Source organism: Octodon degus, unplaced genomic scaffold (genome assembly GCF_000260255.1).
Source record: "Octodon degus isolate 3935 unplaced genomic scaffold, OctDeg1.0 scaffold00041, whole genome shotgun sequence".
Classification (NCBI taxonomy): Eukaryota; Metazoa; Chordata; class Mammalia; order Rodentia; family Octodontidae; genus Octodon; species Octodon degus.
In genome coordinates, this window is record NW_004524617.1 from 16,466,053 (window position 1) to 16,481,812 (window position 15,760).

The following is a 15,760-nucleotide window of genomic DNA, read 5'->3' on the forward strand; positions in this document are numbered from 1 at the left end:
ATAGATATATAGTTACATTCTCTTAATGAATAGAGGGATTTGTTCTAATGGTATTTGTAAATAGGATATCAAGTCCGCATCTTGTACAGCAATTAACCAGTAGGAAGACAGTGTGTAATGTGTTAATTATTGAAACTGTCCTATCAATTTGGTTTGAAACTCTCTAATTGCTATTTGTTTTTCAATAAAATTATGGGGAAAAAACAAAAAAAAGAAAAAGAAATTACACATATAGTGTGAAGAGATGCAATTATAAAACTGTATTCTATTTAAAAAATGATTTTAGATACTATTACTTTTCATTAAGTACATTTTGCTTTAGAGAGAGTGTATAAAAATGCCCTCATTTTTGCAGTATCATCAGTGACATTCTGATTATCAGTATTAGAATACTTTGATTATATCATCTCATCTTAGAATTTCTTTCTCTAGCCTTTCCAACTCAGATCTTGACCTTTTTTCCTCCAGGTTCTTTGAATCTTTATTTTCTTAGTATCAGACTCTCCAGTTCACATGTGGGTTCTGTTAGAAATAGATTTGCTGTCATGCCTTCAGCCTGCTTTACCCAGCTTTGCTAGAGTCTAGAAAATGACAACTCAGAACACTGGGTTAAATACAATTTTTTCTCTCTTCACCCATTTTTTCACTATGTGCCTGTCTGGCCCTCAGGTTATTAATGGAACTGACATTCCTGTACAACTGACTGAGCAGGACCAGCAGCCAGATAACAAGGGAGCAGCTGACAGCAGCAGACACGGCCTCGGAGATAGCAGATAAGCAGACGCACAGTGGCTATTAGTTTCATCCTGGGCTGAAGGGAAGGAGCATCACAAAATCTATACAGAAAACTCAAATATTCTTAATGGACTCCTTCTGGTCAAATTAAATACCAAAACTGATTCATTTTAGTAAACCTAACTAAATATGTATTTGTAAATGAATTCCTCACATATTCAGTCTTAATTTGGACCTGGAAAAGACTAACAGTAAACCTCTCTTACACATCCCACAGATAAAAGTAATACATATTCTCCATAGCTCTTAGAAAGCATCACTTTCTTTTGAACTTCTGAAATGTTCCCAGCCACTTACAAAGTCCTACAACCAACCAGTTCCTCAACCCAAGTACACACTTAGAAAACTTAAACACTTTTGAGATACATGTTTAAGCTGCTACTGCTTGTTTACCTGATATTGTTAAAAGTTTAAAGTATTCACTATTCTAAGTTTCATCTTTTAATATAGGCCCATTGTTCCACGTATTTCAAATTAAATATATTCCTTGACACAAATATTACTTTTTAATTTTTTTACATTATACCTTTATATATATATAGTCCTGATGATCAATATTAAGAATAGAACATCACGAAAAGAAAAAAATGCAACATTGCATGAATTTTTTAAAAATATAATATATGTACATATAAATTATAGTATATTATATTATATATATATATCCATCAATATGAGATAGTGCCTCTTTAAAAAGAGAATTCACATTAACCCATAACAAATAGTTTTATAAATTTATTACTGAAGCTCCATATTTAAAATTAATACAGTCCTTCTCCCATTAAAAAAATCAAGAATTGATTGAGGCAATGATTTATAAACTGTTCAAAAGAGTTTGGGATTAAATGAAAATCAAACATTAAAGAGGATACATTGTCACGCCAGAAAGCAAAGACATTGTCAAAAGCAACTGAGATCATGTCAAAATTCCCTAAAGGAAGAGTCACAAGTTGGGCAAGATGAAACAATTTTAGCTTCAAAAAGAATAATCATTGTAATGAATTTAAACATATCAAATACATAAAAATCTCTGAGTTTATAATGACACTGGAAAAATTTGCTTTGATACCTCTGAAGGATCCAGGGTACCAACTTGTAAAAATTAATGAAGACAAAGATAGATATTTATGCTGCCTTTCCTATATGACTATATGTCAGTGTGATCCAGTGGCTAATGAGGGAAAATCTTTTTTTGTAGAAAGATTCCAGCTAATAAATGTAAAAAGAATGACAGAACTTAAAATTGCCAATTTAAACAGAATCATGTACATACATAATAGTAACAGTAAGTCAGTGCTTCTCAACTCTGTTTCACAGTTGTATCTTCAAAGTAACTTTAGAAAATGTTGATGCCTCTGCCCCATTCCCAGAAATCCTTGTACACTTGATCTGGGGGATGGTCTAAGCAACAGGAATTTTCAAACTCCTCAGACGTTTCTAATGCACTGTCAATAAAGAGGACTATAGTATGAGGTGAAGGGTTGGTGGGAAAGTTCAACTAATAGGATCAGGATGGTAATACCTGAACTCACAGGCCACCATTGCAAGTGGGACAACCTGGCATCCTGTACCTGTTAATAAACCACAACAGGAAGCATAAAGCATCACTTAGGAAGTCTTTGTGCCAAACCTCAATATAATCCAAGCTCTAGATTGAACTACCAGTTTACAGAAAATATAATGGAGAAAAGAGCATGTTAAACTATTGGGATATGGTCAGCCAAAAAACACTATTGAAAATTCCACCAAATAACTCAATTTTCTTTAACAAACTTAATTTATAAGAATTAGGGGAAGTAGTGTTAAAAAATTTAGTCTTTCTTTTTATGTATGTAGTACAGGGTCTACAGGGTGCATAGTCTACAGGGTCTCACTACACAGATCGGACTCATAGTGATTCTCCTGTTTTCAGCCTCCCAAGTGCTGGGTTTACAGGTGTGTGCCACCATGCCCATTCTCAATTGCTGTCTCAGCACACCCTGGGGGCAGGGTCAGCATAGCAGGCCCATGGATTTAACCCCAGCCCCGGTGCCTGCTTGAAAGTACTTTAATCTGCTGAACTATTTGGTTAGCCCAAAAAATTTAGTCTTAAAAGATCCATCTGTTAATTCAGCATATAGACTTTGAACATGGACTGGAACAAACTCTTTATAAAAAGAGTCAAACTTTGAGATAATTATAGAAAATTGCACAGAACTAATTAATGGGGAATTATTACTAACATTGTTAAGTATATTAATAGAATTGTGGTTAGTTTTCAAAAGTTGGAGATACATAATGAAATATTTATAATAAAATGATCCCTGTACTGTCACAGAAGGAATGAACTTTAATATTCTTGTTATAGCTCTTATCTAGGTGTGTCCCCAAAGGGTCATACAGTCATAGGTGGGGTTTTTCAGAAGTGGCTGGATATAGCATGTGTTGATGCTGGGATCAATGCCATGTAATTGCTAAATTCATCCACTGGTTGCTTTGGCATAGGAAGGCCCAACCTGGGTGTAGATAGTACCAAGCAAAGGGCAAGTAGCTTGGAAGGGATAAAAGGAAGAGACAGAATGCTGCTGCTGCTGCTGCTGCTGCTGCTGCTGCTGCTGCTGCTGCTGCTACTGTTTGCTACTTTTCTGTCTCCTGTCCGCTTTCCATGTACTATTTCTCCTTGTGATTCCCTCTGTCATGCCACCCTGCGTTGGAGCTAGCTGACTATGGCCTGAAACCTCTACAAACTGTGAGCTAAAATAAACCTTTCCTCCTTCAACTTTTGGTGTTGGGTATTTTGCATCAGTTAAAGGAAAGGTAACTAAGACTGTTCTCAAGCATAAAAACAGGTGAGGGTGGGGAGTACACAGTCTGAATGGCAAACTCATACTATGTGTCAAGTCTAGGTATTGGGAAAATATTGATGCATTATGAATATTTTTGGGTATATCTTTGAAACACTTATACAATGTCTTTAAATAATAAGCAAAAGCAAAGTCCATAGAATTAGTGCTTCCTCCTCAAATAAATTTGTAATTGAGAGAGCCTTTTTAGTACCAATTTTAAGAGGCTACAATAGAGCATTCACTGTGTTATTTGATGAAGAGGAAATAAGAGAAAACTTGGAAAACAAGAACATGCCAGCTTGCTAATATCCAGAATTTAGTCTCTATTAGCTATTGGGGATACATTACTTGTTTAATCCTCTACAACAAATTGGTAAAAATGGTACTGTATTCATTCCCATTTTATGGATGAGGAAACTGAGGCACATCTTTGGAGCCCAGAGCTGGTGCTTGCTGGGGTCCTGCTTCTTACTATGGTCTTCCCAGTGGCCAAAGAATAGAATGACAAGTCCATGTTGGAGTCTGAGAATTTAAGAACAGTCAGACATAGTTCTTCCCTTTGTGGAGTCACTTCAATTCAATCACTAGTGAAGGACAGTTCTTGGGTTATAAACAAACAATGCACTACTAGAAGTCCAAAGAAGGCAAGAAAGACTTTGGGTTTAGTTGTCTGTAAGGCCGGCTATACCCCCATAGAATGACACCGTCTGCATGATAGCATGTGCAGGGACTTAGATAGGAGGGAGACCCAAAGAAAATTTGCCCTTTCCTCAGGTTTCCCCTTTAACAGAATGTAAGGAAGGCCCTACATAGAGTGTAACTGGAGAGTAGTAAAGCATTGTTAGATATATCAAGATCTCCATCCAGGCAAAATGGAGAAACTGGACAACAGTTTCTCCAAGGTAGTCCAAAGCAGAATAATTGAACTGAAAATCTATTGATTAATGAAATGATTATTAGCCAAGAGGAGACCTGCCACAAAGCAGTTTTTCTAGGAATATTTTTGTTCAGTGGATGAGTCTGAGAGTCTGCAAACACTGAACAAATGGGATGATTGCCGTTCTACCCTGCGAATGTGCCCAATAATAACCCAGAAAAGCAGTAAAAGCAAAAGGCAAATGCATCCAATTGTGAATGACACAGAAGTGGAAAAAGTACTTGATACACTATGTGACAGATGCAATTTTAAAAGGTCATCTGACTTGTCATTCTAAGGAATTATTTCTAAAATTTGAGGAAAAAGCATTGTGCAAACATGCTTATCATAGCATTATCTATAACAGATACTCAATTACAGAGAAATGTTTAAGTGATCTTCTGGCCAGCTATTAAAAGAATATGTAATAATAGTGACTATTATTTTACAAAAGTAGTCAATAGAAGAAACACAATATGGCCAACAAAAAAAGGAATCAGATGTTCATGCGCAGCATTATTCAAGAATGCCTTTTAAAGCCTATGTATACTAAAAAAAATCAAAGTAATATACCAAAATGTTACCAGTGGTTATGTTTGGGTGATAGAATTAGCAATGATATTTTTTCTTTCTACTTCTGCACTTTAGTTTCCAGATTTCCTGTAATGAGCATACATTTTTATAACAAAAATAATAGGCAAGGAGAAGATTCAGCAATGTTTTTCTTAAAGCCAGAACCATGAACAAAAACAGCTAAATGGATTTTAATAAGAAGAAATGTGACATTTTGGGATGAGGGTTTTTTTTTTTAATGTCAATTTTAGGACTGGAGCAACAGGGCTTAACAACAGTTCCTGTGAGATTAAAGGCAGAAAAAAAGACCTAGAAATTAACTGTCTGTAAACTCGTTATGAGCCAATAACGACATGCATGGCTGAGGGGAAAAGATAGCCATAATATCAACTTCGGAATTCTTAATATAATTTATATGCAAAACAAAGGCAAGAATAATATTCCCATTGTGCTGCATGAGCTGGACGATATCTAGAATATTGTGTTCAGCCTTGAATTTGAGCTTTAAAAATATGTTGAAAGTAGAAAACAGGCAGCAGGATGAGGCGTCAGAAGCCAGCATAGAACACTGGTCCTCGCCCTTTCCCTGCAGTGCAATCACACGGCGGGCCAACTGAAATGCAGATTCCTAGGTCCCTTCCAGGAGCTTTTGTAGATCTGGGGTGGACTCAAGGATTTGCATTTCCAGCTGGCTTCTAGATGATACCATTGTCATTGATCTGAGGACCACAGTCAGAACTGCACTGGCATTAGGGATGAAAGACTATGAAACCAGCCTGCCAGGTGTTGGAATCCCAGCTCTTCCACCTACTAGCTGCATGCCCCTGGGCAAGTTTGCTTGCCCCATCTGTGATTCAGTTTCTTTATCTGTAAAAAGAAATAACTGTACCTCCCTCATGGCTATTATGGTGTTGAGATAGTTAATATTTGTGAAGCATGTAGGACATCCAGCCTGGCATCTAATGTGCACTTATTTTACAGGAAGAACATTAGAAATGTTTCATCTGAAACAAAAAAGCACTGAGGTATCTTCACAGATTAAGTATCGGGGTCTTTATGTGGAAATCTTATTTGACATAGTTCTTGAAGACACACAGGGAGTCAGGGGCAGAAGTCGCTGAGAAAGAGCCTTCAGCTCTCTATCCTGATGAACTTTTTGGCCAATGGAGCAATAAGCAGACTACGTGGCCCGACTGCATTCTCGATGCCTCACAGTCACTCAGGGCCCTCACCTGGGAAATGGTAAACAAGGACACCGACGAGCAAGAAAAAGCAAGCACTCCGAAGATGCTAGCCAGTACTTTCCACACAGACTTGGCATCACAGGTATTTCACATGTAATCAGCTAGTATTCTCCTGGTGTGCTCCCTCCCAGCAGCAACAGCAGCAGCAACTGAAGCGTTGGCAGAAAAGCATACACCCAGACTGTGGGCACAGCCCAGTGGTGGAGATTTACCAAGCATGCTCAAGGCCCCTGCTGCATTCTCTCTCTAGGACCACATAAACAAAGAACAAATGCAAATTGGGGGCCCTATCTGAGACCCACTATATCAATAACACCAAACCAAGGTGAGGCCAGCAATTTTTGTTTTAAGAAGCCCTCCTGGTGCCGCTTACCTCCATATAAGTGTGATAATGAATGACTTAAAGCATCTCCCATAGCAACATTTACCTGAGACCCTGAAACATGGGAACTCAATGAGACTCACTCCAGTGAGATATCAGATGGAATATGCCTTTGGTAAATATAAGCATCAAACTTCTACTTACATCAGATATTTGATTTTGTGTTTAAAATATATTTTCCACCAAGACAATAGTGAATTTGTTCAAATGCTGGAAGTCCAAACTCAACTGAGATAAAATAATTATCTCTCTGCAGGGGCTGCTCCCTATGGTGTCCCCTGCAAGGGGGAGGGGCCATATTGGGAGGTGGAACATCTGAGAAGTGAGGTGGGCTCTGGGACCCCACACTTAGGATAGTTACCTTCCTGACCAACAGGAAAGCTCAATGGACCAAATGTACCAAGTGAAACCGCATTCCTCCTTCCACCAGCCAGCGTATCCAAAGTGCTCTTGCTGTTACAGGACAGCAGTTTAGCAGAAGCCACTGACAATGTTGAGAGCATTTCTCAGGCTCCAAGCATTGTTCCAAGTACTTCAGAATAACAAACTACTGAGAAGGTAATGATCTCCCCATCTTACAGATTGGAAAACTGAAGGTGAGAGAGGGTAAGTAATTTCCAATGGGTCAATGCAGCTGATGAGTATAGAAGCTGGCTACAAACCAAGGCCACCTTTCTGCAGTCTGTACTCCTAGCCTCTATTCTGTACTTCCTGTGGAAAACAATGAGAGAAAGGAAAAGGAAGTATGGAGGCCACTACCTCGGCCTACATGTGTGTAAGACAGAGCCTGTGAGATACATACATGAAGCCTGAAAGCAAGCACAAGCTCCACATGTTGTCACCCAGAAGGCAGAACAAGAAGCAGTTTCAAGGCTGCTTGGCTTTCAGTGTCCCTGGTGCACACTGAAGGGACACAGGAAGCAGGATGCTCTGCAAACCTGCTGGAATATGTAACACAGAGGGATAGGAGATGCTTTGACAAAAACTCCTCCCTTTCTTCCCCATGCCAATTTAAAATGAAGCCTTGAATGTGATGTCACAGGCATGAACGGATCAAAGGAAAAGGGACTGCTGGATGCTCAGTTGCAAAGCTTTTGGCTTACCAAGTTAAGAAGAGCCCAGAGGAAGTCTTCCCCATAGGCAGTAAGAACATGAGCCATGATAGGGCCTGGGACAGGACAGAGGAAGAGAAGGAGGGACAGGTGGGTACTCCTCAAGCAAGAGATTCCCAGGCAGGGCTCCTCAGAAGCCCCATCGCCTAGACTCTCAGGCTCATTTTGCATCTTTGACATTAATCCATCCACCTCACATGCATGACATTGCATCTAAGGTACTCCTGTGCCACCCCAGGAGTCTGAAAGATCCTGCAGAAGAAAGACACACTGATCGGTCCCTAGTCAGAATCTGCAGCTCCTCACCCAGGCCCTGGCATGTTGCCAATGTGCTGCAAATGTTTGTGGAATTGAATTTGCTGCTGAAATTGTGCTAGGATCCAGATGCAATGAAATGCAGTATTTGTGGCCTTAAAGGAAAAGAAGTATGGGAAGAGAGCATAACCGAGGGGCTCTGTGTATCCCTCTAGAAGCCAACCCTGAGACAAGTATCCAAGTACATGCAGTTCATTTGGGAGGGCTTGGCGAAGTCCAAGGAAAAAGGAAAGAAATCAATAAAGGGTGTTTTGCCAAGCAGCTCCAGCCCACTGGGGAAGCCCCAGGAACTCATGTAGAGCACATAAGAAGATGAGAGAGCTGAGACATCTGTGTCCCAACTCTCATCCACGGTTGGCTGAGGGCTGCAAGGACGGTGTGGGAATCCTACCTTCCCACAAGAGCAACCCAGCAGGAAGAGAAAATCCTGGGACAAAATGCAAGAGCCTGTAGTCTGAAGTCAGACAGATGTGCAGTGACATGGTGAAGACAAGGACAGTGGTTCCCAAGCTTTGTAGAGCACTGGAATTACCAGGAGAATATAATCCCTCCCCTAGAGGTTAGAAGTGGCCAAGTTGATGGCAGTGAGGAGTTGCACCTCAGCAGCTGCCCAGGTCTGCTGCGGCTGTTGCACAGCCATCCCTTAGGGATCATCTAGCTCAGCTCTGGCTGCAGGCAGGGCACTGGCTGGTGGGTACAGACTGCACACCGGGAGGAAATTCAAGCCTAAGACTGGCAGAGCTTAGAGCCAAAGGCAAGGAGGTGAGCTACACTTCTGTTTTGCCCACTGCAAGAGAACTCCTCCCACTTGCCTCAAAGCTGGCGTGTGGGAGTCGCCTGGATATGGAGCTGGGAACATACAATGCACTTCTCCTTACCCGCTGTGGCCAGGGCTAAGCTACTACTCCCTCGCAGCCATCCCAGAGGCCTTCTTCCTCTCAGTAAGTTCCGTCCTGGTACTCTTCTCTGGGTGTGGCCTGACAGGCGTAGGTGCCAAGGGCAAAGACCACAAGCAAATCTTTCCGAAGGGATCTCACTTTAGACTACACAGCTACATTGATCTGGGGAAGAAAGCTGCTCCTCCTGCTCTGGCGCACCAAAGGCAGCACTAAGTCCCTCTCTGCCTGGCCTCATGCAGTGACCTTGAGAGCCTCTTTTTGTGTTCTGGAAAGGATGACTCCTCCACGAGACCCCCACCTCCCACATCCTTTGCTTTTCACTCATTCAGTGGCTGTGATAACCAGAAAAATAACAAGCCTCCCATCCTTTGCCGTTTGCTTACTTTAAGAGCATATGCTTACAGGGGACATGGAATCCTAAACTGAAATTGGTAGTTATTTCATAATATCAAATTTTCCCCTTAAACCTATACCATAGGTTCCACAATGCAAAAGCGCTCCGGACTTCTTAAGGGATGAGCGGGAAAAAGCAAGGAGACAGAAATAACAGATTTACCCTTCACGGAAGCAGAGACATCCTCATTTGTCTTTTATAGTGATCACCTCTAGCAAAGAGCATAACAAAGCCACATCCACACAGTTCCATTTGGAGATCGGGTCACTGTCACGAAGCCAAAGAGTTAGGCCTCAGACCCGAACCCAGAGTATCTGGACCGCTGGGCTCAGGAGGTCGGTCACTATAGAAAGCCGAGGTCAACACCTTTCATTTAGGAAGCACTTCAATTAGCTGCAGTTCTGGGCTTCGTGGTGAGGGAAAGAAAAGCTTCATCCCCCTGCAAATCGGGAACATTTTTTTCAGCTTTCCCAATGGGTTGCCAAGTGACTCAGCATTGGCCCAGTGTGGGCGCTATTATTGATGAGAAATCTTCCGCCTGGGTGATATACCGCATACAACACATGCCCAAAGAACAGTGCCAAGTCATACCAGGAAGGGAAGGCAAATTACTCACCTCCACTTCAAATGCAGGCAAATCCTTTCTTAATGCAAGGGCTATTCTATATCAGAAAGGCAAAGCCCTAAAATAGTCAGAGATTTCCATCTCAGATTCAAGGAATTATTAAGCAGAGACTCTCCTTTCTTGTTGACTATTAAAAGGCAATCAAATTGAGGACAGCAGAGAAAAAAGGCGAGAAAAATGCATATAATTTTGCAAAAAACAGCCCCGGAGTACAAAGCTGCATAAAAGCAGTTTACTGTGCTCTTTGTGAGTACTATGAGCTCCACCCAGAGGTCATTCCAAGAACTGCAACTTCATTTAATTGGGGGGGGGGAATCATTTTTCTGGGACCAAGAAGGAACCTGCCTCCAAGGACTGCTGAAAATTCTTGGACATTTATGTTTCTAGCCTTTCATTAAAAGAACTCCTGTGAACTCTTAAATACAAGATATGCTTGAAGAGCCTTGTGAGATCCAGTAGAACAATTGCCTTTGATACTTGTACCTGTTGAGGAACTAGTGGAGTTCTGGCAGATTGAACTCAGCTCAAAGAAAGCCAAGTGTTCAAAGAGTGCTGTTAGGAGAAAAACTGACAGCTCTCACTGAAATAAAATATAAGACCTCAAATCAACTCAGAGCGCAGCAGAAGCATGTCTAATGATAGGACTGAGAATATTTCTTCAAGAAGGACCCGTGGGCCTTGTGTCTAGAAGGCACACCCGCGAGACATCCACTCCCTAATGCAACCTGGAATATCTCCCTGAAGCAATCTCAACATCTACTTCAAAAACAGATGACCACACTCCCCAGGACATCCTTCTCGTGTCTATCCATTCATAACATAAACACAAACCCTCACAGTCTACCTACACCCGACTCCAGTGGTCTGGCACTAATTCATAAATGTAGCCCTCAGTCAAGCTGAGATAAAGGCTGGCTAACATGCTGAGGGCTCAGCTGCCCAGTGCAAACCACATGGTGCCCCCAAAAACCAATACCCTATGTTGGTACTGAACGTTTCGCCGCCTACTGTCAGGCGAGCTTCCTATCCTCCCAGCCTGTGTGTTCCTATCTTCATCAGCTTCTGCTTTATAAGACTTTTAACAGCTGATAGATCTTGGAGGGGAGAAAGGAACCAAACATACTTTTTGTCTGCCTCCACCACTCCCCACCTTCTCCCACCGCCCAAATTCTTTCTTCACTGCAACCCTGAATAGCTTTTTCAGATTTATTGACAAAAATTTCTATGACAAGGTCTATCCATCCATGAAGTAATAAGGCTCTAGAAAAATACCCTTGTTAAACTTTTGCACATTCAGGTTTCAACAAGGCCTTCCCAGAATGAGGCCCTCCCTTTGCTTCTTGCCCATAAAGCACAGGTGTTTGTGCTCAGGGCTGGAGCTGGGACTCAGCAGTGGAGTGGATGCCTCAAATATGCAAGGCCCTGAATTCCATCCTGATCACCACACACAAAAAGAATACTTTGAAAATATCTGTGCTAAGCTTGAGTCAGTATGACTACATAGAGTTCCCTAGGTCTTCTAATGCTAACAGGCTAAGATCACAAATGCTCATTTGTGATTACTAAAGCCGGCCCAACTGGAGAGGGCCCCAAAAAGCTAGAGGATAGTCACACAAGCCAAGTGATTGTTAGCATCAGGAAGGTTTCAAAACACCTCTCTAAAGCAGAGGTGCTCTTAATATGGCAATCTCCAAGCTGCAGATGGCATCCATGGAGAGGGTGAAGGAGGTGCCCCTGTGCCCTACCCACTTAAGCTCCAGCTCCTTACATTCTCTTAATGAATAGAGGGATTTGTTCTAATAGTGTTTGTAAATAGGATATCATGTCTGCATCTTGTACAGCAATTAACCACTAGCAAGAATGTATGCAATGTGTTAATTATTGAAACTGTCCTACCAACTGGATTGGAAACTGTCTATTGCTATATGTCTCTCAATAAAATTATGGGAAAAAAAATTTTAAAAAGAGTACTAAGAATTCAAGATAGGTGCAGGCTAAACAACACAGCTGTTAATAATTCCCTCATTTGCTCCCTTTTCTTGGCACAAATCTGACAGTGCCAAGCACATGTCCACATCTATTAAGAAGTATTTTTGATTCCTACACAGCGCACTCTCACTGGTCTGCAGTTTATAAGCATGTTCTTTGGCTCACTGGTGCAAAATGATGGGTTACGAGAAGATTTGCTCGGGCATGGGAAAGGATTTGCCTCAGGACGTCATGCACAGAGAAGGACACATAGTCAGTGTGAGGCTTTCTTCTTCGTTACATCTTGAGGGCTCTTCTGCCAGCTGCTACCGATGGCTCCCTACTGTTCTGCATTCTGCCATATCCGATGATGGTTTGTGGCAGAACTCGGTAGGCAGAAAACCATGTGGCTCTTGCAGACAAAAATTAGGAGAGAAGGGAAGTCTCAATCGCATAGCATTTGAAAATGCAGTCAGAGAAAGAAAAAGTCTATTCTTATTCTCTCCTACCTCTAGTGACGAAATCTATGTGTTCATCCAAAACACACAGTCAGTGTTAAGGTCATTCAAAGCCAACAAATCAGTCAACATAAAAATCACCTACATAGTCAATGTCAAGCAAGCAAAAGCATTAAATCAAACGTTGTGGTTTTTTAATCAAAAGGAATCCTTACCTTTTCTTTGGCTTTCCTTTTTGTCCCTGCATCCATCCACTCATTTTCTTTCTCCAGCATGTCAATGAAGGCCCAGCGAACGCCTTCAATCAGTTCCTCCATCTACAAGAAAATATCAAGAGACAGCATCAAATTAAAAAACCTCAGACAGTGCTTTCTAGACACAAATCAGCTTACATGAGAAATAGTTCAGTGCTTAATATTACGAGAAAGAGGTTCTTTCACCTTGACGCCATGCTCGGGTGACACATGTTCTACAACATGCTATAACTAACCATTTTTTCCATGAGAATAACTTGAGGGCTTACTTTTAAAAGGACTGTATGGTAAAGAATTCACTATAGGTCATGACTAATGGGTAATTCACCTGTCCATGACTACTAAATTAACCTTTGTCAAAGTAGTAACCAAATTCATTACTCTGAAAAACACTTGGGAGAGACAAGCAAATGCATGGATTGTGTATTTCAAATAGGTATTGAAGAAGAAAGCTAAGGAACATTTGAGGAAGATACTAGTAGCAGAGAAACAGGGAGGGGAGCCAGCATCTCAAAGGGCCTTTAGCAGCATTCATCAGATTTATGCCAAGACCCCAAATCTTTTCCAAGTTAGTGGCAGTGGTCACAACAAATATTTGGCTATTCTCTATCATTTTTCTACATTCCTTTCTACTCCTTTCAGCGCAGCAAAGTCTTGTTACTCTAGAAGGGGTGGTCCAAAAGGAGCCTTACAGAAAGGATGTCTTCTGAAAGGTTCATTCATACCCTAGGGTTTAAAGAGTGGGGCCACATCCACCTTGACATCAGATTTGCCCTGGCTTTGCTGCCAGTAGAAAGGACTGGGGAAAAGAGAATGGTTCTCAGCTTCAAAAGCCACTCTCAGGGTTGGGGACATGGCTCAGTAGAATAAGCACTTCCCTGGCAAGTGCAAGGGCCTGGGTTCAATCCCTGGTTCCGAAAAAAAAAAGCCACTCTCAGCAGTGAGGAGGCCCCAATGTTCACAGGTGCAAACTCTGGAAACCCCGTCCTCCTACAGAGATGCCTTGCTTTCCTTAATGGAATGCCTAAGAATGAATACAAGATGGGGTCTGGCTACAGAACTAAATTTAAATTTTCAATTACGAGGTTATAGCTCAATTTTAAATATTACTTTCGCAAGCATAAAAATCTAAATGTTTCCTTTGTTCTATAAGGAATTGACAGCACAAAGCTCAAAATAATTTTTTTTTCTGTTTAATAAGTTTTCTGCTGTTTTCAGTTCAATAACAGTTGTAAGGGAACCAGAGCTGTAAATCAGTGGGCTTGGTTCCATCGTATGTAAATAAGAACAAACAGCAGATGGAAGGGGGTGGGGGAGCTTCACAGCTATTTCTTCCCAACTTAGTAAAAACATTAAAAGAAAAGAATCCTGAATTTGGGTTTAGGGCACAATAAAAACAGAAAATGGTAGAACGAAGGTTCTTCAAACATCATTAAGTCAATGGCACATGGGGATCTTTGTGGAAGCTTTCAAGTATCCTGACCCAAAAAAACCCTAAAAATTAATAACCTGAGGCCTTGGCATAGGGAAACTGGGTTGCTGTTCTCATGCTCAGCCTGATCACTGGGTATTTAATCCCTCCCCAGGTGATTGTGATGTTCAACCAGGAGTAAGGCCTACTGGGCCAGGGGAATCGATCTATTCTACAAATAAATATATCAACAGTTGCTGATATCTCCAGCCTCATAGAGCTAATCTAGCTCAGAGCCAGACCCTAAGTACAGAGCTAAAGTGACTACTGATTTCAGAGCTTCTAGAAGTAGCAGAGGTATCCTGCATAAATCAAAGGAAAATGCCAGGGAAGTGGATGGGAACCAACTGAAAGATGCAGATGTCACCATTTGAAACAGAAAAATCTACTGAAGTGTGAATATGCTGAGAAAATCTCCAGGGAGTGGATCTTTCCCCTATGTGGTCATCACTGTCCCTAAGTACGAACTCATTCTATAACAGCACACAACCACCAGCCTTACCTGCATGTACACAGAGAACTAATAGCCTCCCAAATTAGGGAGGGGTAATGAGAATAGAAAGAAACAGGTAGATTGATTGGAGAGATTTAGTGACCAAATGAATGGAACCAGGTGATTAATTGTGTGTGGAGAAATGAGGGAAGCACAGAGAAGCAGATTAATTCCTAGGTATTAGGTGCAAGCTACTTTGTGGAATGGTTGCTGCTATTCTCTAAGCCTGAGGATGCTGGAAAAGAAAGAAGACTGCGGATAGAAGTCAGACCATGGTGGGACATGCAATCCATGGGAAGCAAACAACAAATCTCTACAGCCTAACTGAGAATTTGGCTGTGAATGAAATCAAGCAAAGATAGGTGATGGGTTAACATGGAGTTAAGGGAGATTTTGTAGGTTTGGAGTTTGTGCCCATGTTTGCTGCTGCTGCTGCTTCTATTTCTGTAATTGCTCCTGAACAGGCAAGATACTTGTGTTTCAGAACTGGTAGAAATAATTCAATGACAAGGAAGTGGCAGAAAGAAAGCTGTGAGTGATCCTTGAGAGGACAATGGGGACGATAGGATCCAAAATCTATATTCACCTTAGAGACAGGATCATGAGTAGAAAAGCTGGGACTCATTAATTGGCTTGTGACTTTGCAATCATGCCTCTTGGAGCCAATTAAAAGGGAGGCCCAAAGTACTCACTTGTGTTTCATGTTGAAGCATAAGTAAATTCTTTTCTTTTTGCTTTCCCATGAGTCTCAGTTACTTTATGTGGTCTTTGATGTTGTCACCAATTCCCTGACCTAACACCCATTTTAAGTTTAGATTGAGTCTCTCTCTCTCTCTCTCTCCCTCCCTCCCTCCCTCCTTCCCTCCCTCACCATTTCCTCAGACTCTTAAAATTTATTTTATAACATTTTCTGTGAAATGGCACTAAACTACCCAAGCAGAATTCAAGAATAAGAGAAATCTTTGAAGGCGATTAATGTCATTTGTTCCCATGTCAATGCAAAGAAATGAAATAATGATTTTAGCATGCTGGAACT

The 15,760-nt window shown here is 41.3% G+C and overlaps 1 protein-coding gene across 1 annotated transcript in view; it reads right to left on the minus strand.

The window, feature by feature from the left end:
* The window catches only part of Phex (phosphate regulating endopeptidase homolog X-linked), a 243,921-nt gene that overhangs the window by 114,220 nt on the left and 113,941 nt on the right, over positions 1-15,760 (minus strand). The window contains exon 12 of the mRNA XM_004631393.2: positions 12,722-12,823. Within this exon, the coding sequence (XP_004631450.1) occupies positions 12,722-12,823 (102 nt within the window). The remainder of the gene's footprint in view (positions 1-12,721; positions 12,824-15,760) is intronic.